This window comes from Idiotropiscis lumnitzeri, chromosome 3 (genome assembly GCF_059441095.1).
Source record: "Idiotropiscis lumnitzeri isolate Australia: NSW breed Sydney's pygmy pipehorse chromosome 3, RoL_Ilum_1.0, whole genome shotgun sequence".
Taxonomy (NCBI): domain Eukaryota; kingdom Metazoa; phylum Chordata; class Actinopteri; order Syngnathiformes; family Syngnathidae; genus Idiotropiscis; species Idiotropiscis lumnitzeri.
Window position 1 is genome coordinate 24,003,702 of NC_142393.1, and position 23,550 is coordinate 24,027,251.

A 23,550-nucleotide genomic window follows, 5' to 3' on the forward strand; every position below is an offset into this window, starting at 1 on the left:
AGAGAGCATCGGGCGTGGGTTCGATCCCGGCTCCGGCCATCCTGTGTGGAGTTTGCATGTTCTCCCCGTGCTTGTGTGGGTTTCCTCCGGGTACTCCGGTTTCCTCCCACATTCCAAAAACATGCATTGTAGGCCGATTGAACACTCTAAATTGCCCCTAGGTATGAGTGTGAGTGCGGATAGTTGTTCGTCTCTGTGTGCCCTGCAATTGGCTGGCAACCAGTTCAGGGTGTCCCCCGCCTACTGCCCAAAGATGGCTGGGATAGGCTCCAGCACCCCCCGCGACCCTAGTGAGGAGAAGCGGTACAGATGATGGATGGATGGATGGATGTTTTTGTTTCTTTTCTGTTTCTCTTTGTTTCCAGTAGAGTTGTATATCACAAATCCTGCCCTTTGAACTGGGGTGTGTAGACTTTTTAGATTCAATGTAGCTTTCCCTCTCCACTTTTGTTAAGAGTTGTATTATTGACTGTGTAGATTGCATTAACAGAAATTAATGAATATGAGTATGCTCGTGTTTTTTTTTTTCATTGTATGAATAATGTTGGTGATGGGAGTTCTTTTTTTGGCTTGAGCACCTGCCCTTAAAAGCACTATCTGACTTCCTCCCGCCTCTACTCTATGCACTCAGTAAACAGTTAACAAGTACAGGTAGAGCAAATTTCCTATCCATATTTGTTGACAAAGGAAGTGAAGGTTGCCGTCTGTGAGAGTCACGCTTTCAACCGCAGCAGTCTTGCAAGCCGTCAAACTCAGCTTGAGAAAAGGAAGTGAGCTCAAATCTGCAGGAAGGTTTGACAGACACTGACTTTAGCTGTCTCTTTCCTTTCTGCCAACTCTGTCACTCAAGCTGATGCAAAGGAAAGCGATTCGATGGGCCCGAGTGAGCCAAAGCGTCGTTGCTTGTGTTTGCGGCACGTGTGACCATGAGTGGCAACAGCAAATCCCTCAACTCGGCCGTGATCAAAGTGGAGGTGAAGAGGTTTGAAGCGCTCTACGGTGGCATCAACAGACTTTCCAAGCAGCTGGAAAGGATCACTGATCCGCAGCTGCGCGCAGGCCTTAAAGTTTACCTCCGCAGTATAGAAGGTGAGTCACACTTTAATAATACACTTCTTTTTGAGGGGATATGGGGGCGTTGCGTAACCTTTGCATGTCTGTCCGGGGGCTCTTTGTAATGTCATGGCGAACCGGGCATTTGTTGCTTGGGTTTCGATGGGAACATGCCCGACTTAATCCACCTCTTCAGAGCGATACTATCACATTAACACAATTATAGAAACCTTCAATACTGTCCAAAAATGCAATGTGACAGCACTCAACTGTGCCACGTAGATCGTCTGGAGCACTTCACAATCAATATGTGAATCAAAAACCTTCAGTCAACCAGGAAACAAAAAACAAAGAAAACATTGAGACCAAAATCTCTTTTTCAAGGGCGGCCTGGCCAAGAATGCAGACCACACTTCAAGTAACGTTAGAGCAGAAGCAACTGGTCTCAAGAAATTCAGCAACTTTCAGTTGAACGCTACACAAAAAACTAATGAGGCCACTTTGAGTCGACTCTGACAGTTATTTTTTTCTTTTATTATTCTTATATATTATATTATATATATTTTTATTATATTTATTTATTTTTTTATTATATATATTTTTTATTATATATAACTGACAGATATATATATCTGTCAGTTTCAAAAAGGTTGGTCAGTATGGCACTCCGTCTGATATTACTTTATCCTTGTTTTACTTATTTTGTTTAATCAATAAACAATATCAAATAAACAACAATAATGAGTTTATAAACTGTTAATGCTAAAAGTCATTTTGCCATTAACTTCCAATCCAAAGTAGATTTGTATCCATTTATTCAATTAATTAATGGAAGAATTGATAGAATAATAAATTCTACAAATATTCAAATTCTGCACAAAAAAAAAAGAAAAAACACGCAGAGAGTTAAAAAAAAGTTGCTAGTACACTTGGTCAGGTACTGTACATGCTGTGTGTGGCCATGGAACAAAGGTCAGTGCTTCGCAGCACTTTTCTGGTGCTACATCACATCTGGAGTTTAGCTGAGTGAGCTTGATTTGAACATTCATGACAGCGGAGGTGATGGATATCCTCTGCATTTCCTGTAAGCCATCATATCTTCCACCACCGTTTTTATTCTTCAAACTACATACTTAGCAGCAGGCCATCTCACGGCATTTACGTTCGAATGAGCCAATGGACAAGGCAAAAAACTCCGGCAGCAGGAGAACAGTGATGAGCGGCCTACTTCCTGTCTACCAGTGCGCAACCGCCCTCAAAGCCACTTCCTTTCATACTGATGAGCCTTTTCATGCAACGCTGATCAGTTGTACCTCATTTCCGCACATCCCTCATGTCTCTTGTAAAATGACACAAGGCCCAGCGAGCATTTTTGGGGGGGGGTTGTATTGCAACTTTTGTGGTGTCAAGTGATTGAAGAGATGTAAAATTACCCCTTAAAATGTGAACAAAACATTCAAAAAAAGACCTAAATCAACTCAGCAGGCTACTTAATGATTGTAGTTAAGGACAATTGATCACCCAGTTTGTGGAAAGCGTTTTCTCACAGGAATGTCGAAAATGTTTTCGGTAATTTAGCAAAACAACAATCAGTTTTAAAAACCATCCATCTATCCATCCATTTTCTTCCATTTATCCAGGGTTGAGTCATGGGGGCAGCAACCTAAGCAGAGAAGCCCAAACTTACGTCTCCCGAGACACTTAGTCCAGCTTTCTTCTAGGCACATATTCTCCTTAAGTCAAAAAAAGGCTTGCTGCTGAACTTTGACCTTGACCAAATCTGTCAGTGGCATATAGACTTAAGCATCCTTTCTGTTCCGCACTCTGTACTAACTGTTCTAAGGTCTTGATCACAAACAAAGTGTCATAATAATGCATCATGAGCTACAGATTTTTTGTGTGTGTGTTTGATGATGTGAGCCGCGTGCACTGCGTTGCTTGTTGACCTCGTCAACTGTCACTTTGCTTTGCTCTGTCATGACCATTGTATTCCTCTCGAGTGTCCTGGGTCTTTCTCGGGGCCGTGGTTGTTCCCGGAAATCTGAGAGTGATCAAATTTGCACGATTCAAATTCGATCCAAACTACGCTTAAACCTTGACATGCAAATGTGTGTTGCTTCAAATGTCAAAGTTGAAATCCTTGAAGATATTGCCTCTTTCCATCTTCTCTGAGGTTAAACACATGAACTTATTTTTGATTTCATCCACCATAGAACCTTTCCCTTATTTGTTCTAAGGCCAATTACTTTGTAGTTGCCTCGTGGGGTTTTGCTGAGCTTTGAGGTCTTTTTAGGGTCTGGCTCACATTGAAACGATTCCCCTCTGCAAGCGTGTTCTACAACATTCAAGTGAATTTTGGTATAATTAGGCTGGAGCGTCGACTCGAGAGTGAGGATCAAAGCGAGCGTATCCTCTGCGGGGCCTTGATGAGTGAGTTCAGAGTTGACTGGTGCTAAAAAGTGAGACGTTTTTTCCTTTTGGCTGACGAATATGGCGAGGACAACGAGGCTACTCCAGGGAGTGAAATGAAGACGCTGAGACGTCTGGTCGAGTTTGTGAGGACTTTGGATGGAAAACTGTGAGAGAGGACAAGTGAAGGAGAAACCAATCACGACCACTGCCTTTGGCCTCTGTTTATTTAAGTAGCAACCATGTTCTGGATATGTGACTCTCTTGAATTTTTTTTCTTCTGGTCGGACACTTATAAAATAATTTAGAATGCTGGGGGTGCCATTCCTTTGAACGCAGTGTCTGTCCCCTTCAGCCAAAGGCAGTCGTTGGCTCTTTTGTATTCAGTGTGAGTCGTTATTGGGCGGACTGCGAGAGGGAGGGGGGGAGGGAGGTAGCGCGGAGCATGCAGTCTTAGCAGGTGGACTGTCTGATTGTGATTTTGGGATGTTGCATGTATCCTCAGATGTCACATCAAAGCATTTTCATGAGAGCAATTAACGTGAAATTTTGTGCAGCAAGAGGTGGACGCGTACATGTTTTTGTTGAAGCAGCAGCTGCTCGTGCCGAGTAACATTGCTCATGCTCATTTTCAAACGCCATGACTAAAACTATAGATCCTGCTGTTTTTTTCTGTTTGTGTTGTGAATGTGATGAGAATTGATTTGAAATACAGCCAAGCATCATCACATGATTAAATTGACTGACTGATTTTACTACATAGCAACAATTTGACATCACAATGAGTCTGTTGGATTCGGAGGCGAAAATGAATTTACTCCAGGAATGGTAATGAAAAGTGGTAACTGCTGCTATTTTATTGTGCAGCTTGTAATAAGTAAATCCCAGATTTTACACAAAATAGTCTGGGACTATAAACTCCACAATGTAATGGATCCTTACGGATCCCGTGCCACACCCCGCTACAAAAACAATGTTCTATTTTTGGCATGATCTGACACAGACATACACGTACTGTACTGTAGGTTATGAAAATGCCACACAGGCACAATCGTGAATGTTATCCCATCTCCTAAAGATCCTCGATTGGTCAAAAATGAGTGACAAGGAAGTGCAGCTCTATGAATTATTCCACTCCCTCTTTACAAATCACACAAAAATGACTGCAAACAGCCGTTGTCTGTGTTCCAATGAATTGGTTGGATTTAAACACAAATATTGAAGTAAGTGTGTGGTGACAGATAGTATTCTGTGGCCCGGCTATTGATGTCCAATATATTCCCATCCTCCTGCTGAGACTTGAGCTTTCCCACTTCTGCTAATGAACATGTGGCCGTAGCAGGCAATAGGCTACAGATCAATACACTCACAGGAAAGCTCATTTGCCCACATCTACGACACTCACGCACACACATGGGGAAGCATTGTGAGCCATACAGAATGTACCAACAGAGGAGGAAGGACATTGAAGAGATGATTGTGCCACCATTGCCAGGAAGATTGTAACACCTTAGCAACAAACAAGCCAAGCCTCCCACGGAGGAGGAGCTACGTGGAGCCAGTCGCACACGTGCTCACACACACGCACACGCACACACACGCGTGCACGCACATCACGACCGACAGATGAGGACAGATGGATGATCCTGATAAAATTATTTCTCAGGGGAAAAAAAACTCCCAGCTTGAGTGCCCACTTCCCCCCGCCCTTCTTCTTTTATTCGCAATCTTGGTTAACAGCCCCTCCTCATTCGCACCGATATTTTCCACTGTCTCTGCTCATTTAGCAGGTCCAACACTACAACCGCCCACCCCCTCCTAGACACCTCACCCCCGCCTCGGCGGCAAACTGGGAGAAAGATGGAGGGGAGTAGGGGATAGGAGGGATGAGCAATAAAGAGCAGAGAGCAAGCACAGTCTGCAAGAGAAGCGGCAAAGGAGCAGGATCGTGTGGATTGCAACTAGGAGGGGCATGCAGATGGAGATTCCTTACAGTACGCTTGAGAGTCGGGCTTAAGCTCAGAACGTTCCTCGGACTCGTCGGACCTGTGCGACGGCGTCTATGTTGTTTTAAACTGTGACTCGCCTCCTACGTGTTGTCATGCTCAACGCCTCATGCGCTGAGAGGACTCGGGCGACCTGGGAGTCGACGAGAGGGGCGTGATGGACAAACGCGCCCAGACTCCTTCGTGCACCTCCGCATATCCGCCAGGGATTCTACTGGCATCTCCTCCCGATCCACCTCATCCCGCGTCAATGTCCTTTCTGAGCGCCTGCCTGCTCTGAATAGACGCTGCTGTCAACACACACGTGAGGCTTAAGGAATGCCAATGAGAGCTCATGATCCGGATCCCTGGCTGCACTCTACCATGGTGCTTTGAGGTGACTCTCCTGAATATTTAATGACTTTACCTTGTCACTTTACAGCTGCTACCGATCCCATATTTGATGACGTATACAATGCAGTGCAGTTGTTGTCATGAACAGAATCTTTTTTTTCCCGCACAAATAAAGCCATGATGATAAGCAACAAATAAGATGGAGGGTGCGACAAATAAGGTCAATCGAGGTCCGACAGGAGTGAGGCATTGCACACAATGAAGATTTATCACCCTCAGTAGCCGCACACATGCAGCGGTGTGTTTTCCAGGAACAAAAGAGTTTCAGAGACTTGTGTGCGAAACCAGTGGAATGTGGATCTTCTCTGTGATTTAAATTAAAACCCCAAACAAAGGAAAGTGTGATTTGGGGGATGGATGAAGCCAACACTCGCTCTACTGACGTAAGGAGAAACTTGATCTCCTTCTGTGCAAGTTTTTTGTTTCAGTTGAACCAGCCGATTCTTCCGCATCCTAACAAGCTCACAAACTGTGAGTAGTTGACTTCCCTGTGTCCGCTTTCATTCCTCTATTGTGTGTCAACTGAAGCTTGACCCCATGAGCGAAGGCGGCTCCCTGCAGCAACGCACCACGTACCTCATCTCCCTAACCTTGGTCAAGGTAGAGGCAGTGGAAGAGAATGGAGGGGAGGTCCAGAACAGCTCCTCAGACAAGGAGGCCACAGTGGGATTGGGGAGCCAGTCAGGGGACAGCCAGGGAGAAGAAACCGGGGTGAAGGTGGAGACTGAAACGCAGATTGGAGCTGGAGAAACTCGGGCTGAACCACTGGGAGCTGAGGGTGCTGCTTTCGTCAAAGGGGTCAAATCAAATGAAGTCAAAGATGAGGAGAGCACACCTCTGAGCAAGTTGAAAGATGAAGCCCCCTGTACTGTTGATTCCCCCAGAACTACCTGTGAGAAACCACTGTGCAAACTTTCAATCCCCTTACAGCCTGAGAGCCCCATGACTCCCAAGTCTGCAGACACACACTTGACTGAAGGAGAGACGATATACAGCACCCCTGAAGCGAAGCAATCTTGGCCTCCCTTTTTGACCACTACACCCCCAACGGAGACAGCTGAACCTGTTCGTACCCCGACCAGAACGAGCCTGCCTATCCGTCCTGTGGGCCAGAGGCCCGTGAGTCTTCTCAAATCTCACAGCAGCGTGGCCACCCGCGGCCGGGATTCCAGGGAAGGTCGAGATCGCAGCCCAACCTCGGCCCAGAGTCTTGATCGTAAGGACTGCCGAATGCCCACACGCTCCCCGGGCCCCTGCAGAGCCTCATGGGCTGAGGCAAGCAGGACCGAAGTATGGAGGGACATGCGGGATGAGGTCCAAGCTGGGATACAGCTGGAGATTGGAGGTGGGGTGGCTGCAATGCTCAGAGACATGCCTCGCAAGGACAGACTTAAATCAGGTTCAACCTCCCTACCTGCACCGGCTACCCAGGCAAGCAAAGCTCCACGTAAGGGGAAAAGTCGCACGCTGGACAACAGCGACCTGAACAGCCTTTCTGAAGACCTGGCACTGAGCCGGGAAGCCCAGCAGGGCCAGCGGGGTGCCTCGAAAGATCGGAAGATGCTAAAATTCATCAGTGGCATTTTCACAAAGAGCAATTCAGGTGTGGCGGCGTCATCGACATCGACTGCGCCTGTCTTCATCCAGAGGGACTCCAGTGAGGAGGAAGGTAAGTGGCCACGAACACGCACTTCCATGTTCTCCCACTCTCCTCCACCTTTCATGATAAGGGAAACTCTTATCCGGATACCAGAAGCGGCGGCCTCCGTTTAGCAGGGTGGGGTTGGCGTGTCAACAGTAATCTCGGAATATGTTTATTCCATACAAACATTGGTGTTCTGAAACACGCTCTTGTGAATGTGCAAATTCAGACCGATGACAGCCGAACTTCTTTCAACTGAGAGCGCGCAATACAATCGTCTTGGACAGTCTTAATCTTATTCCCCTCTGAGCGTGGGCTGATTTCACGCCGCTGGAGGGATAATCTGCACACACACACATAACCGGCGTTCCCAGCATTGCTCTAAATCATATAATGATTTCGGGGTGTGATGGGGGGTGGGGTTGTTGTTGGCACAGATGGGTCTCACTGCCTGCTTGGGGTGATTTTTAGCTCATAAAGCTGAAACGGTCACATCAACGACAGACACAAGGTGATATACGCTCACCAACGTCAAGAGGGGATTTAACTGTCCGCTTTTCTTCTCCAGTCTGCCCACTTCATGTGCTCTAAATGTATTTCCCTTCCGCTAACACATATTCACTTTCATTCAGTAACGTTATATTTGTGAGTAGTGTGTGAATATTGAGATATCTTTCACTGTTGTGTTTGTGTGAGCGTGCATGTCTGTTCATTCACTCATTGTGCATTCACACGGTTACACAGGCACATTGTGGATTCACTCAAGTAGTCAGACTACACACACTAGTACACGCACACACACACGCACGCCCACCCCCGCACACACGAACACACACACAGTTTCACCCAGGGCAGGAGGAAGTGTTGCCATGGCAACCGGCAGGATGACTGCTGCTGCTGCTACAGAGGCAGGGTCTGATGAAACAGAAGGGTGGAGGATGAGAAGGGTGTGTGTGTGTGTGTGTGTGTGTGCGTGCGTGACAGTTTTGTCACAAAATCCCTCCCCAAAACAATGAAATGGAAAGATTGGTAGTGTTAAACATTAACTGGCAGCTACGTGTGGCTGCTAAGTGGATCCCACGTGGCTGGTTTGGGGCACAGAGCGTGGATAATTGGCTTTTTGTGAAAATCTGGGCGGCAGAGCAGCTGAAGAATTATAATGTCTGATCATTTTGGCTCGAAAAGAAAGACAAAGCTGAAGCCAAAGTCCATGAACAGCTCATCCGAAACAGCAAAATATTGATACCCATCCGTTAGACGTGTTTATTATAAATAGCAGAATATACTTTCTAAGGTCTCGCTATTTTGCATTTCTGAGATGGACATGTGGACATTGTCATAAATAAAAAAAAATGCAAATGTTAAAATCGAAACATGTTTCAGTTATAAAATGAGTCATTCATTTTACAAAAAAAATCAAATTAAATTAAATAAATAAAAAATCAAATGAAAATTCAGAAATTGAAAAAAGAAGTGATTCGTTACATCCCACGTGAACATGTGACACGCTTCATAGCAATCAGAGCAAGAAGTCTCAAGGGTTATTGTCTTTTAGTGTTTTTTTTTCTTACATTTCTTCTCACTCACCAACTTCCTCTCACAGTCCCAAAAACTGTTAGGTTCATTGAAGACCAAACAGTGTGTAGGTGTGATTGGGTCTCTCGGTGTCAATTCTGTGACTGACTGACAGGTGAGTCCAGTGTGTACTCCACCTCTAAACTTTAATCTCTAATTTCCTTTCCACGTAAATAAAATGATTGCTCAAATATGCAATATGTTTTCTAAACAAGATTTCTATTTTATGAGCAGTGGAGAGAACCCAAACAGCACACACGCACTTGGTAAATACAAAGGGCTTGTTTGGTTTTATTTAACTTGAAGGCGGCAATGGTCCTATTCTAGAGTGGGTAAAATATTGGATGTATTACCGGGTAAATTTGCTGTCCCCTCAACATTACACAGCACAGCCCAAATGTACAAATTGCTGGCAACAAAAATGAGTACACCCAGTAGTGAAAATGTCTAAATTATGTCTAAAATGTCAGTATTTTGGTTACCATCAGGTTCTAAACTAACACCCACTAAATGTGGGTTAAAATTGATTGTGGCGGATCTTGATAAAACGTGCCTAACAGTTTAATGCAATGGGGCAAGTGTGTCAGTCAGATATATGAGCGGTCATCAATAAGTTTGACACGTGCACGTCATGCGGATACATCCGGTGCCGATCAAAAGTGTGGCTTTAACTTTGTTAAACTAAATGAAAAGTCACCTTAGTGAAACAGAACAAGATGATGTGCAAAGGAGGTGGCATGGCATGTGTAAACGGAGGGCCGCGTCAGACTTGCTTAGTGCTCCATCCTGCTCCGGGGGAAATTCAGGGTCAAAAATGGGTGACTTAAACAATAAAATATGTATTTTGCCAACATTACCGCATCTAACAACTAACTCAAATGTGAATGAACAGCTAATATGTCATGTGTGAATTTATTTTCATTAGGTTTGAAAAATAAACCTCTCTAGTGAAAGTAAAAAAAAAAAGGCCATAAATTCAAGTGCATAAGTACGATATTAATACCGGTTCAAAAATAACCCTGTGAGAAAGTCATCGTAAAGTTAAAAAGATGAAACGTTAATGGAAATAATTTTTTTGAAAATTCATCAGTGTAGGTAAAGATATGTGATGCTATAATACATACATACTGGACAGTAAAAAAAAACACTAAGGTAACTATGATTTTTCAAAACTTTGGGTGTGTTTCACTCAAAATGTTGACTGATTGGTTGCAAACAAGGAAGTAGAATAAAAAGCGATAAGAACAAACTACATGCGTTCTTCCGTCGTGCCACTCAGTATAGAAGGAAACCACAAATATTATTTTCGTCTGCACTGCGAGCTGCTGAAATTTAAAATCTACTGTTGAATCAAAATCTGGAATCAACATACAAGAACATATTAAAGGAAATAAAATAAATCCAAGTTGCAGAACTTCTCAGACAAGAATAATCTCCAATGGGCTTATTTTGCACAGTGAAAGTTAACATGACAAGTAACATTTTTTTGTATAATTATTTTGTTGTTTTTAATGAATGAATTTAATGAAAAACTCACTAAAATGTGGCCAAAATACACCCTGATGGGCATATTTTCCCCATGACCCTAATCACAATGAAGCTTGATAAATGTGTGATGGCAATGTTGCTTTTGGACTGGCCTCTAACCTAAACGCTGCCGGGCTTGGTTGTACCTGCCAGGAGGATAACATAACCCCGACCGGTATAGTCCTCCGGGTCACGGAGGCAAACAAGCCTCCTGACCACGACATGGTAGCAACACCTGGATCCTCAACCACCTTCTCTGCACATTCCATGCCACTCCCATGTCACTCTCATATCTTTTCATGGCTTGATCTTTGCTTAGTTCTGCGCCCAGGTGGTTTGACTGTCTATCCATACGTTTAGAGTTCAAGAAATGTGACGAAATGAGTAATTACCTGACTATTACTTTAATAACACACAATGCTAACACACAAACAAAGCTATCACATTTTTCCTAGAACTAAGGGAGTATATCTATCCCCAAATCAATTATTCAGCCCAGATGGTACCGTTGACCCCTTACTTGGCCTCCTAGCTTTTAGTGATTTTTCATGTCGCAAGGCAAATTTGGAACATGTTCAAAATTCCTTTGCGACAGTTTGGCAAACATTTGCGACCTTGAAATAACCCTGACGTGAATGCGTATTTTTGCCAACAGTTGGAAATGTTCACCTCTCAGTGGGATAGGAGTTTTAGCTGTGCAGTGAGGGTCCTATATAGCCCCTGGCCCTATAATTAGGTCAAGGCGGCCTTGCGCATCTCACTCGCAAACATACACACACACATACACGCACGCACACACACACACACACACAATTCTTCCAAAAATGCTAATAACCCTCAATATGTGTTTCTGTTCCTATCAGATTTCTGTCTGCTGATTATGGAAATTAGCCCATACCTATTTACAAATAAGTAACTTTGATTTCACAATTAACAGTTGGAGCGGGCGTCTTCTAGTTTAGATTTGGTCTCTTCAGCATTTGTCAGTCGTTCACAGCACGAGGGCGTAAAAGTGGCTAACGAGCAGTGTGGTTGCAGCACGTTGAATCCCCCGTCGCGACAGAAAGGTTACGTTCATTAATGCAGTTGGCCGGGCCAAACGTGTGCTTATGCCGCCCAGTCAGGGAGCTGTGATATATTGCTCACCGCAGGTTGTCATGATGGCTGCCCTTTAATGCTCATGATGAAACTGATGAAGCCATCGCAATGTTGCTGCCTTGCTGACTTTTTTTTTTTTCTCTGTGTATGTCTGCAGTAAACATTGCCAACAGTCAGGAATGGAGCCTGAGCAGACTCATCCCGGAGCTGAGATTGGTAAGGCCTCCGCAGCAACACGACTGCATGCTGTTATGGCACAAACAGTCCCCAAAGCAGACAACCAAATAAGGGCAATTATCCAGACTTTATTAAACACAATGTGCACTAAACAGTGAGCATAAACCACAAAGGAAAATGAAATCTATGGCAACAAATGTGTCAATTTGATACTATATGCCTCCATGCAAAAATGACATCAGGTCTAAAATTCACTTCCCTAAACGACTCTGTAGTGATTTATGGGCTTTTTGCGTGATGAGATTTACGAATAAATTGGCATGCCCCCTTTTGGAGCTTGGATTGTTTTTTTCCGGTTTCGGCTGTCTACATCACAGCAGGGAGGCAAGCGTTATGATACTGCTCAAATTGTCAGCTCTGTCTCTCTAAAACAGCAACTGATTGCCTCCAAAATCCAAATGCACATTAATACTCTTCTCCACTTGAACCTTCCATCCCTCCATTATCTGTACCGATTCTCCTCACTAGGGTCGCGGGGGGTGCTGGAGCCTATCCCAGCTATCTTCGGGCAGTAGGCTGGGGACACCCTGAATCGGTTGCCAGCCAATCACAGGGCACGCATAGACGAACAACCTTCCGCACTCACACTCAAGCCTAGGGGCAATTTAGAGTGTGCAATCGACCTGCCATGCATGTTTTTGGAATGTGGGAGGAAACCGGAGTAACCCACACAGGCACGGCGAGAACATGCAAACTCCACACAGGAAGCCGGAATCGAACCCAAAACCTCTGCAAAATAGCTTGGATTTATTGCTATCAGTGTTCTCATATGATCACTTCCACAAAATCAGAAATACCGTACCGATCGCTTCTCCACTTACACAGGCTGAAGCGTTCAAGAGCAACTGGCTAACAAAAACTTTACTGACTCAGGTGACCGTTGGCGTGCAAGCTAGCAACAAAAAGGGTGACTGAAAGGAAAAAAAAAAGAACAAACAGGAAAACATATAATGCAATAGATTTGAACAGAGTGAGGAGATGTTTAATAATGTGATTGTGCAAATGGTGCCACGTCTTTAATGTTTCCTTTCTTTCTCTCAGGGAATTCTGGGAAGTGTGAAAAGCGGCAAGTCAGCGCTGGTGACCAAATACATCACTGGCAGTTATTCTGCGCTCGAGAAACCTGATGGTAAGAGGAACTTATGTCCTAAAAGCTAAGAAAACAAATCAAAGCAAAAATGTAATGGGCAATAATTCAGAATTTGAAAGAGATTTTTCAATTCATAACCAGCAGTATTGCTGCAAATGAAAAGAAATTCAAATCAGTCGTGAAATATCTCAAATTCTGGAAATGTAAAACGGAAGTGGCCATTTTTGGCCGTGGATAAGAAGAGGGACTTTTTCTGTTTTTCTGTGCAAGACAAAATGTGGATGGATTTAAAAACATCCAAATTGGCGTGTTTTTCCCAACGTGTGCTCATGACAAGAAAATTATGTTTTTAATAAATCTGTTCAAACGTGTGAATAGGAAAATCAAAACAAGCATACAAACAAAAATAGGGCATTTCTTTGATTGAATGAAAGTGAAAAGAAGAATCATGACAATATCACGTTTGAAAACGAGTAGGAGGAATTAAAAACTTAGCCTACCCTCATTGCTATTTACTTATTTAAATTTTTTGTTAAAAAAAAAAAAACCGCCAAAAATAACCACTTGAACTTGAAGGTTCCTTTGATTTTCAGTATTGTTATCGTATCGTTTGTCAGCTCGTTGAAAAGGCGAGATAGTTTCATCACTTTATTTGCAGATCCTATCAGACACCGCTTGCAGTCATTTAACAATGTTAAAACTAAACAGCATGAAATGCAAACGAACACTATCTTGTTCAAGATCAGAGCGAAATCCAGTCACGCATACAACTGACCTTTTGAAAGCACAAAGAAAATGATTCCATCCCGCTTGCCAAGATCGCTCATCTAATATTCGAGACTTGAGCTCAGTTTCTTCCTTCTGGAGCTTAATTCTGTCCTGGAAGTTGTCTGTTCTCTTCTTTCTAAAGTCTCAGCGAGAACTATAGTTTCTTCCTTGGGCCTCTCATCGCCTCGAAAGATTATTTATTAATTTAAAAAGATTCGACATAAGACGTAGGCCAGGTACATACTGTTATTTTGTTGTCCTGATTTTGCCTACCCCTGACCAACGATGTCAAATGTCAGACTATCCTTTAAAATAATCTACACGATGACCCTAAGGTTGAAGGGTCTTAAGAGTGAACTACCAGAACGGCACAGATAATTTAATTGTTCATGTGTGTGGGGAAAGCAGCGAAATGTAATGGAGCCAGTCAAGTACAAATCTGACTGAGGAACAAAGATAAAACCCAACAAACAAAAACAAGCATGTCCTACCTGATGTGTGTTTTTTTTTTTTTTGGCACCAAAGTGTGTCAGTTATGTCCACGGAAGTATGTAATTTGCCTTGTGAACAGATTGCGTAAGACAGGATGTGTTGTGCGGTGTGTGCGGTATCCTGCTTGATGACTTGTCTTGGTCAGGTGGCAGGTATAAAAAGGAGGTGCTGGTGGACGGACAGAGTTATTTATTACTGATCAGAGAGGAAGCCGGGCCACCTGATGCGCAGGTTTGTGGACCGATACACCGTGGTATGCACGGGTTGGGATTGGGAGACTCCCTCATCTGATCATCTGCCCCCTTCAGTTCAGCGGCTGGGTGGATGCAGTGATTCTGGTGTTCAGTCTGGAAAACGAAGGCAGCTTCCAGGAGCTCTACCAGCTGTACAGCCAGCTCGGCTCGCTGCGTGCGGACGTCCCCGTCATCGTTGTTGGCACTCAAGGTGAGAGCAGCAGTACCATGACTCGTACCGGTAGAACATGTTTGGCGTGTTCTCTCTATTGCCGCTAGAAGGGATCAGCAGGGGGGACGTTAATATTCATGAGGTAAGTGATTCTTGATTGGCAAGTGAGGAGTTGTTTCATCATGCAAACCCAGTCGGGATGCATGATGAAACAAGGGCAACCCCTGCTGATCCATTTGGTTTATTTATGATGTTTGTTGAGCCATAAACATCAGTCCATTTGACTTGTAGCGACATCAGTGGCAGGGAGGCGTTACATCAGCAGATAACAGATAGTCTGCATTCATCCATTTTCTTTAGTGCTTGAGCAAGAGTCCATTTCTGCTGACTTTGGGCAAGAGGCAGACTTTTACCAACTGTGCAAACTCCACACAGGAAGGCCTTCAAACCGAGACCCTCTCTTGACTCCCAAGCTGAACCGCTACCTACTACCCATCACTCTTACATTTCTTTCTTTCTTCTCCAATATGGAATTTATAATACATTTGAGAAACGTATAAGCATATGGCGGCATGGTGGATGACTGGTTAGCACAATGGCCTTCCAGTGCAGTAGTTGTGGGTTCGATTTCGGTGTGGCGTTTGCATGTTCTCCCCGTCCCAGCGTGGGTTTCCTCCGGGTACTCCGGTTTCCTCCCACATTCCAAAACATACATGGCGGGTTGATTGAACACTCTAAATTGCCCCTAGGTATGAGTGTGAGCGCGGATGGTTGTTCGTCTATCTGTGTCCTGCGATTGCCTGGCAACCAGTTCAGGGTGTACACTACTGCCCGAAGATAGCTGGGATAAGCTCCAGCACTCCGCGCCGACCCTCATTAGGTGAAGCGGTACAGAAAATGGATGGATGAATGGATGAATAAGCATATGGATTACTGCATCATACTGAAACATAGAAGTGTCCCTGAGCTGATTTGTTACGGAGAATCTGATATTTTAGAGGACGTCAATGTTTCCATGTTTAGATAAAATCAGCAGCAGCAACCCTCGTGTGATTGAGGACCAAAGAGCCCGCCAGCTATGTATCGACGTCCGTCATTCGCTCTTCTACGAGACCTGCGCCACCTATGGCTTCAATGTCGATCGTGTGTTCTCCGAGGGTGAGTTGGGCTGTATGAGATGACGAGCTTGCAAAAGTGGCTTGAGTCATTGTGACAAAACACGTCATGCGCTTTTCTTCTCCAGCTGCCCAGAAAATTGTCGGCCAGAAGAAGCAGGCGGCGCTGCAGGCCTGCAAGTCTCTACCCAACTCTCCCAGTCACTCGGGAAGCTCCACGCCGGGATCAGCCTCCTTCCCTGGCCAGGTTGGAAACCCCCTCGGCACTGTGCCCTGTACACTCATTTTTTTTTTTTTTTACCCAAACGGTTTAAGCCCGTGACTGAACTGTGGCACAGTTCACAGGGTCCTGCAACTAATTTTTGCAAGTGGTTGATCTTAGGCAACTCATTTTGCTTCAATTTGAAATTCAAATCGTAGGGCAAAGGCTTGTCAACAGTCAATTAAAATGCTATTTTGTATCAGCTGATCTTCAACAACAAAATTATGTTTCACCAAGTGAGATCCTGACAACTCCTAATTTCCAAATACAAATACAGTGGTTTCCCTTTTCCAAATTCTCCCATTTGTGGAATTAATTAAAAAAAAAAATCTATAAATATTTTATATTATATCTTTCCATTGTAAAATGATAACCTCTCGAACATTCCTAGGAAATCACTATGTCTGGTCACTGATGAGTTATTTTTCGAGCTGGCCTCCGGGCGGCTCATGTGGTCCTTGGGGGCGACCACATGTGTTGGTGACATGTGGGTGTTGATTGTCAAGGTGAAAATTGCCAACCAGTTTCCACCGTGCAATTTGAGTACCGTTGGTCCCTCTCACGCCGCCTTCCTGCCATCTGAGTCATTGACATTGCCTCTCAGATGCAGGAATTTTGTTTCCCATTTCGCCTTCAGCGTCTCCATCCTCTTACTCCATTCTCATCATGTCATGTCATCTCCTGCCGCACCCTGTGACCTTTCCTCTCAGGTCAGTAACGGTGTGAGCGGCGGCTATGCTTGCTCCCTCCCCTCCACCCCCGTGCTCGGTCACAGGGAGCTTAGGGTGGTGCACGGGGAGGGAGGCGGCAGCTCCCGTTCCCTCAAGAGCATCCCACGAAGACCCTCGCTCTTCAAGGTCAGTCCGCCACTAGCAGTGAGAGCGACCGCTGCCATCTCAGACCTTTGTCATCATTTCATGCCATTGTTATCCACTTGTTGCCCTTTTAGTAAGTTTTGAGTACGTCATGCATATTCATTGCTGCTGGGTTTTTCTTTCAGAACCGTGACTCGGACAAGAGAGTTGCTGATACCAAAGGAGACACGAGCGGCACTCGGGCCATTCCCATCAAACAGGTTGGTGACAAGCGCTGCTCGTGTATGACTTGTTCTTTCAGTCCAGGTTCTGCCCTGTCGCTGTTTCTGTTGTTCTTCTACTATCTATCGTTTATGTATTTTCATTTGTCTTCTAATTTCCTATCGCTATTTCTTTAAAGTACAGTAAAAAATATACTTTAAAATAAAGTGGATATTTATGAGGTTTTAACACTGACACTGCACATAAATTTAGAGTAAGAAGACAGAACTTTCGCTTTGGCTCTGGGTGTACTACACTACTGACTGGTGGACTTTGCAAAATCAAAAGGGAGCACCAGCCCTTGTGCCACGAGCACAGAATTTTTTTTAAAGAATTACTGTGTCAAATCATTCATGTCCTTGCTGAACAAATCGTGGACAAATCACTTGAACAATGTTATTTTAATTCTTCATTCAACCATGGTGCAATGCATACGCGAGGAACGGCGTGCAGATGTCTCAGTAGACTGAGCGTGGGGTTTTATCTGACAAAAGCAGATGAAATCAAGTTGTGACGGTGGCTTTTCTATTAATAACGTGCTTTGTGCTGTTGCTGTGGGACAGTTTTCACTGAAGAGATTGCAAACTTTAGCTTGTCATCTTTTCACAGAGCATCCTGTGGAAGAGAAGTGGCAGCTCTCTGAACAAGGAGTGGAAGAAGAAATACGTCACCCTGTCCAAAAATGGCACACTGTGCTACCACTCCAGCTCCAGCGTAAGAAGACACCACCTATACAATACATCGACATTTCTCTCAGATTTAGCTTCACCTTTAATATATTTCTACAAAGTACACGGGATGCATTGGTTTGCAGTTGGATTACAGTTATGAAATCATGGTCAACTTTATTGTCAAAATACCACGCAACAGCGCCCCACAAAGCAATATATATTGCTATATAAGTTCAATGAAAAACAATATGGGGAAAAAAGTCCTTTAGTCGATGAAACAGGACAAGGACTTTGTGAATATTGTCTATCAGCAAAGTAATACAGTAGACATTTTTTAACGTCACATTTAAACAATAATTTATATAATGAACAGAATATAAATCATAACTATCTTCTTCTAAAAGTCATTCAAGCAAATGTGTGTACGTCATCATTATTTGGTGGAGCCCTGCACTTCTACAAGTCGGTCCCATCTTGGGGTATTGGGAGACAAGGACAACCTAGTGTGCTACTTATGTCAAATTTACTCCGCAATTTTGTTTTGGTCGGAGTTTCCTGTTTGTTGGCGATCTTGAGGGCTTCAATGTCTCATTTGCAAGCATGTCGCCACATTTTATGCAGAGTGAGCTAGGTGCGTGACAACTACCTGTAGCAATAATCCCACTCTGAAGCACGGATCTCACTGAGCGGCGAAGGTTTGCAAGTGCACCCACCTAGCAAATGTTTTTGTTTTGTCTAGGTTCATTCAATGTTGCAAGCAGTCGCAAAGACATTGCCAAACCATTTTAATAGTTGCAAACATTTTGTCTGGCCACCGTCAAAATCGCGATTGATCATAATTTTCTGCTTATATTCATATTCCGCACACGCAATCTCAACCAGAATACAATATTTGGACTAGTGACGGTGACTAGAACGTATTGTGGCAAAGTAAATGTTTGACTGGCCTTCCCCTTTAAGTAGAACCACAGTTATTGTCTCTTAAATGCTGCTGTTGCAGGCCCGTGTTATACTCCTTCTGTCTCATCAGTCTGCTGAAACTATCAATATTATACAAAAAAGCGACATTAAAAAACCAAATGAGGGAAGGGGCTGAAAAATGCGTTGTTTATTTTAGGACTCCGTGCAGAATGTGCACGGAAAGGAAATCGACCTGCTGCGCGTGACGGTGAAGGTTCCCGGCAAACGTCCTCCGAGAGCCGTGGCGCCTGCAGGCCCCTCGCCTGCGCCACCCACCTCTTCTGGCATCAACGGGCTCAGTAAGGAGCTGGCATCTGTCGAGAGCACCAGTACAGGTACCAAGACATTTACACATTCCTCTTGTCTCGGATAACGGCAGGGTAGTGTTCCTAAACACACCAGAAGATTGCATGGCGTAGTAGTCGTTGAATTATACTTGGATCAAAATGTTTGCTTTGACTTGCGTCCTCAAACTTGACAGTGGCAGTCAACTCACTTAAACTCACTTCACAATAAGCAGCACTTAAGGAAATAGCGAACAAGTGTTTAACAAAGACGCTTTAGGCTGTTTAAGGCCATTCCCATCTGAAGGTTACTGTCAAACTAATCACAAAGACACAAACAAAGAAAATCACTCAATGTGTGTTCAAACAAATGTGTAGTTGAGCTTAATTTAAATCCTAACATGTATTCAAAAACCCATATATACTCCTTTAAGCAATGGATATTTCATTAACATGTTTAGATATTCATTATAAGCGTACTCACAGTCATATCTTCTTAATCCACTGTGAGGAGCTCAGATGAGGTGAGACTTCTACAGGATACTGTGCAGTCATCCATGTCTTGTATTTTCATCTGTCTTTCTTATAAGGACCCCAGGCCAAGGTGGGCACAATTGCCATTCCATTAATGCAAAATTGTTTAACGAATTTTATTCATGCATTACTGTACATTTTTTAGCCATTCATCCATTATCTGAGCCGCTCCTCCTCACGAGGGTCACGGGCGTGCTACCACCTACCTTCGGGCAGTAGGCGGGGTACACCCTGAAATGGTTGCCAGCCAATTGCAGGGCACACATAGACCAACAACGATCCGTGCTCACACTCACACCTAGGGACAATTTAGAGAGTTCAATCAGCCTGTCATGCATGTTTTTGGAATGTGTGAAGTAACTGAAGAACCTGGAGAAAACCCACATAGGAAGGCCGGAGTCGGAACTGAACCCTGCGCCTCTGAACTGTGAGGCGGGCATCCTAACCAGTAGTCCACCACATAATTATTATAACATATGACATATTACTAGATGTACATAATAATAATTACAAAAGAAAAAAAACAAGTTGTTAGTACCAATGGCAACGTAAGATGGCTGCCCTCTGACTTCACGGCCCAATTGTTAGTCCATTCCTATATACAATACAATGTAAGACAATAAGTCTGTGACTATGCGTTTACTGAGAGAACACATGGCTGGCAAAACGATAGTGATGCGCCGAATGGCTAAATCAGTAGATATAAATAGCCAGCAACTGGTATAAAATACCAAATTAATAACACTTACAAAAACTATTGCACCTGGGAAGAAAAGCTAAAATTTGAATCTCTTTCTCTCACTCTCCATCAAAATTGTTTACTTACAGTCACGGAATTAGCCTCACTGTTACAATTTTTTGGGGAAGTGTTTGCATCTGCAGTTCTGTAACTGTAAGCAAAGTATCAAAGTGAGCACATTGACCATTTATTGTGGAGATCACTGTTATCGGGTCCAGAATCCTTAGAGGGGAGTAAATGTCCTAAAGGGAGTAAATGTCCCATAAAATCATAAAACCAATTATACATATGGTACCATGTGCACCTTAAGTGCCACAGAAATTAAAATGTTGACTATTTTAGAGAATGTCTTGTTACCATAACAAATGTTTTTTTTTAGATTTTAAAAAGTCTGTCATGTGTGTAAAGACATTTTTATGTCATTTTATAATATTTGTCAAAATGTGTTTTGTCACAATTAAACGTCATAATCTTACATGAATAGTCATATTTTTTCCCAAGGAAAAAAAATACAACATGAGAAGAAAGTCTTTTTCTAACAAGTGAATTTAAAAAAAATATAAAATAAAATAAAATATAATTTTTGAAACAACATGTCTTTTTTCAGAAAAGATGCCCTAAATCTCAACACACAATCACATCAGAACTCTTAGGGAAGTCAACCCCCCCCCAAAAATGCCTTTACGAGTTCTATGTAGCCCCACTCGAAACATGGCATAATATTGTATTTGTGTAATATGAGTTCAGCAGTAAAATGAACCCATTTTTAACCATCTCAGGAGGCGGCCTTTTTGTCACTTCTGTTGACCGAAAATGCCCAGTATGCTTCCGAGGCATTAATCCATACTGTTGTTCACAAATAGTCACCTCTGCCCTTATTCTAGCTTCAACTAATCTTCAACATAACTTCACTGTGTGGCTCATCATTTTGATTCCTTGATATTTCCTGCCTTGTACTTGAAAATGGGCACCAGCACACACTTTTCTCCATGCCTGAGGCATCTTCTCACTCTCCAGAATTCCATTAAAAACGTAGTCAAAAACTCCACAGCCACCTTTGTTAACTCATTTACTACCATTGACGGCTAAAGAAGTCAAAGATCCTTTAATTTTTTTTTTTTACTCGGCTTGTAGTGAATGAGTTATATGCATCCATACATGCACAAGTATGTCATCAGTACCAACCGCTTTTGCATTTTTCATTCTGTCCAGCATATTCCTGGCACCATTTAACGCATTTTAATTTCTAGACTTAATCACCCTAACCTGCTGCACATCCTTCTCATCTTTCTCTACTTCTTTACTGTAGTTTCCTTCGTAGCTAAGATTAGGATGAAACAAATTAGTATCTAAACATTAGTTATTACTTTGTTTTATATATTGGTCCCCATATGTAGATGTGCACGTTTTTAAGGCAATACAGCCTAATTTATCGCAAATGATTTTGCACGGCTCACAAATCCTAGTTTGACAACCCTTATGTAGATGGATGTATAAAGACACTTGCTTTCTGTCTGTCAGTTCCTCAGTTGTGTCCTTCCACTCTCTCTGTGCTCGATGACCGCTCTGCTGGAGGAGAGCGAGGCCTTCAGCGCTGCGCCTCATCTTTGTCCACCAAAGCACAAAGCGTCGGTACGAACTCGTTCTAGAGTTGCTCTGATGCCGCAAAAAAAGCACAGGTGGCAAAACGTACTTATAGGCTGTACTTAAGTAGAAGTACAGAAACAGCATAAAAAAAATACAAGCCTCTTATATGAACCGCTTCTCCTCACGAGGGTCGCAGTCATGCTGGAACTTGTCCCAGCCGTCTTCTGGCAGTAGGCTTCGTACACCCGAAGTGGTTCACAGCTAATTGCAAAAAAACTTCTAGGCCACATTAATGGTGGAAAAAGTTATTGTTGTCATTTTTATTGCACAAAAACCTATCGTTTGAACAGGGACGTGTAGCATTTTAAGATCCACTGTAGTTGAACTTAAGTAAAAAAAGTAAAACAGGGAAACAATAATCATAATGTCAACCATATACTATACGGTACTAGTTCTAAGAAAAATGTACATTTTTACAAGAATTACTGTGAAGAATGACAAATCTGAATTTTTTAAAAAAAATTATGTTTTTTTTGTTGTTTTTTTTCGTTATTATGGTAAAATGAACTAATGGGAATAGAATAGAGCAGGGGCGGCCCGTTAGACGTTTTAATTCGGCCTGCCAACCTTGAAAGAAATTAAATGAATAAACCTTGTTAATGTTTTATTTTCTAAATACTGTGGTTTTTCAAATAATATATATTGTTGTAATGCTTTTGTTTACATCATTTAAAATGAAATGTATTTTTTTTTCCCGATGAGGTGAGGTCACCAAAACACTCCATCCATCTCCTCTTGGTCCGGCCCCTCTGTCAAATTTTAGAACCCATTGTGGCCCGCCAATCAAAAAGTTTGCCCACCCCTGCAAAAGAGGGAGAGAACATTTTAATAGAGAAAAGTCACTTGAATTTCACAATGAGCTTCCATTTCAGGAAATATCCTACTCATTGCTTTGATTGTCCACACAATTTCCTAAATATGTTTTGGAGTGTGTATCAATAGTCTTTCTGTTCAGTAAAGGACATATGGCCACCTACAACCATCTCTGTCTTATTGGACCATCTATTTTATCTATGAAATCGGGCGAGCTAGCAAGGAGAGGACAGGCAGCTGGCTGCCGAAGTTGAAAAAAGTAACGAGACGATTTTGACAAAGTAAGCGATAGAAAGTACAGAAATCTGTTTTCAAATGAAGAGAGTAAAAGTAAAAAGTCATCAGAGTAGTATTTGTACTTGGTTATTTCCCACCACTGCAAATAAGTCTGTGATTAAAGATTTAAATGTCTTTGCCTGAATTGTCAGATGCCCTTGAAGGGGCGTCCGGACCGTTTTCCAGAAAAGATGCAGGCCAATCATCTCCGATGAGTGACCGCAAGAAGAACAGGAGGAAGAAAAGCATGAATCAAAAAGGAGACGCAGCCGTCGGGCAGGCTGAAGGTAATTCGGCACACTTATAAAGCTCTCGGTGAATATTAACACATTGATGAGAACGAATTAGGAGCAGCAGGGAAGCTGAATGCTTAGCACGTGTTCGTCTCAATTCTTGTGTGGGCTTTCTTTCTTATGAAAACATTCACGTTAACTTCACGGACGACTCTAAATTAGTGCCATCAAATGTATTTTTTAAT

The 23,550-nt window shown here is 43.1% G+C and overlaps 1 protein-coding gene across 7 annotated transcripts in view; it reads left to right on the top strand.

The window, feature by feature from the left end:
- The first annotated feature begins 798 nt into the window (after positions 1-798).
- agap2 (ArfGAP with GTPase domain, ankyrin repeat and PH domain 2) overlaps positions 799-23,550 on the top strand; it is a 30,050-nt gene continuing 7,298 nt past the window's right edge. For 2 of the 7 annotated variants that reach the window (XM_088290569.1, XM_088290570.1), the window contains exons 1-13: positions 799-1,089; positions 11,861-11,919; positions 12,982-13,069; positions 14,436-14,521; positions 14,599-14,734; positions 15,719-15,853; positions 15,939-16,057; positions 16,783-16,929; positions 17,073-17,147; positions 17,758-17,862; positions 18,937-19,114; positions 21,858-21,968; positions 23,225-23,359. In XM_088290569.1, coding sequence (XP_088146695.1) covers positions 927-1,089; positions 11,861-11,919; positions 12,982-13,069; positions 14,436-14,521; positions 14,599-14,734; positions 15,719-15,853; positions 15,939-16,057; positions 16,783-16,929; positions 17,073-17,147; positions 17,758-17,862; positions 18,937-19,114; positions 21,858-21,968; positions 23,225-23,359 — 1,537 coding nt within the window. In that variant the 5' untranslated portion in view covers positions 799-926. Of the gene's footprint in view, positions 1,090-5,179; positions 7,531-11,860; positions 11,920-12,981; positions 13,070-14,435; positions 14,522-14,598; positions 14,735-15,718; positions 15,854-15,938; positions 16,058-16,782; positions 16,930-17,072; positions 17,148-17,757; positions 17,863-18,936; positions 19,115-21,857; positions 21,969-23,224; positions 23,360-23,550 lie in introns of those variants that run through there. The other 5 variants (XM_088290565.1, XM_088290564.1, XM_088290568.1 and 2 more) reach the window with 5 other exon arrangements.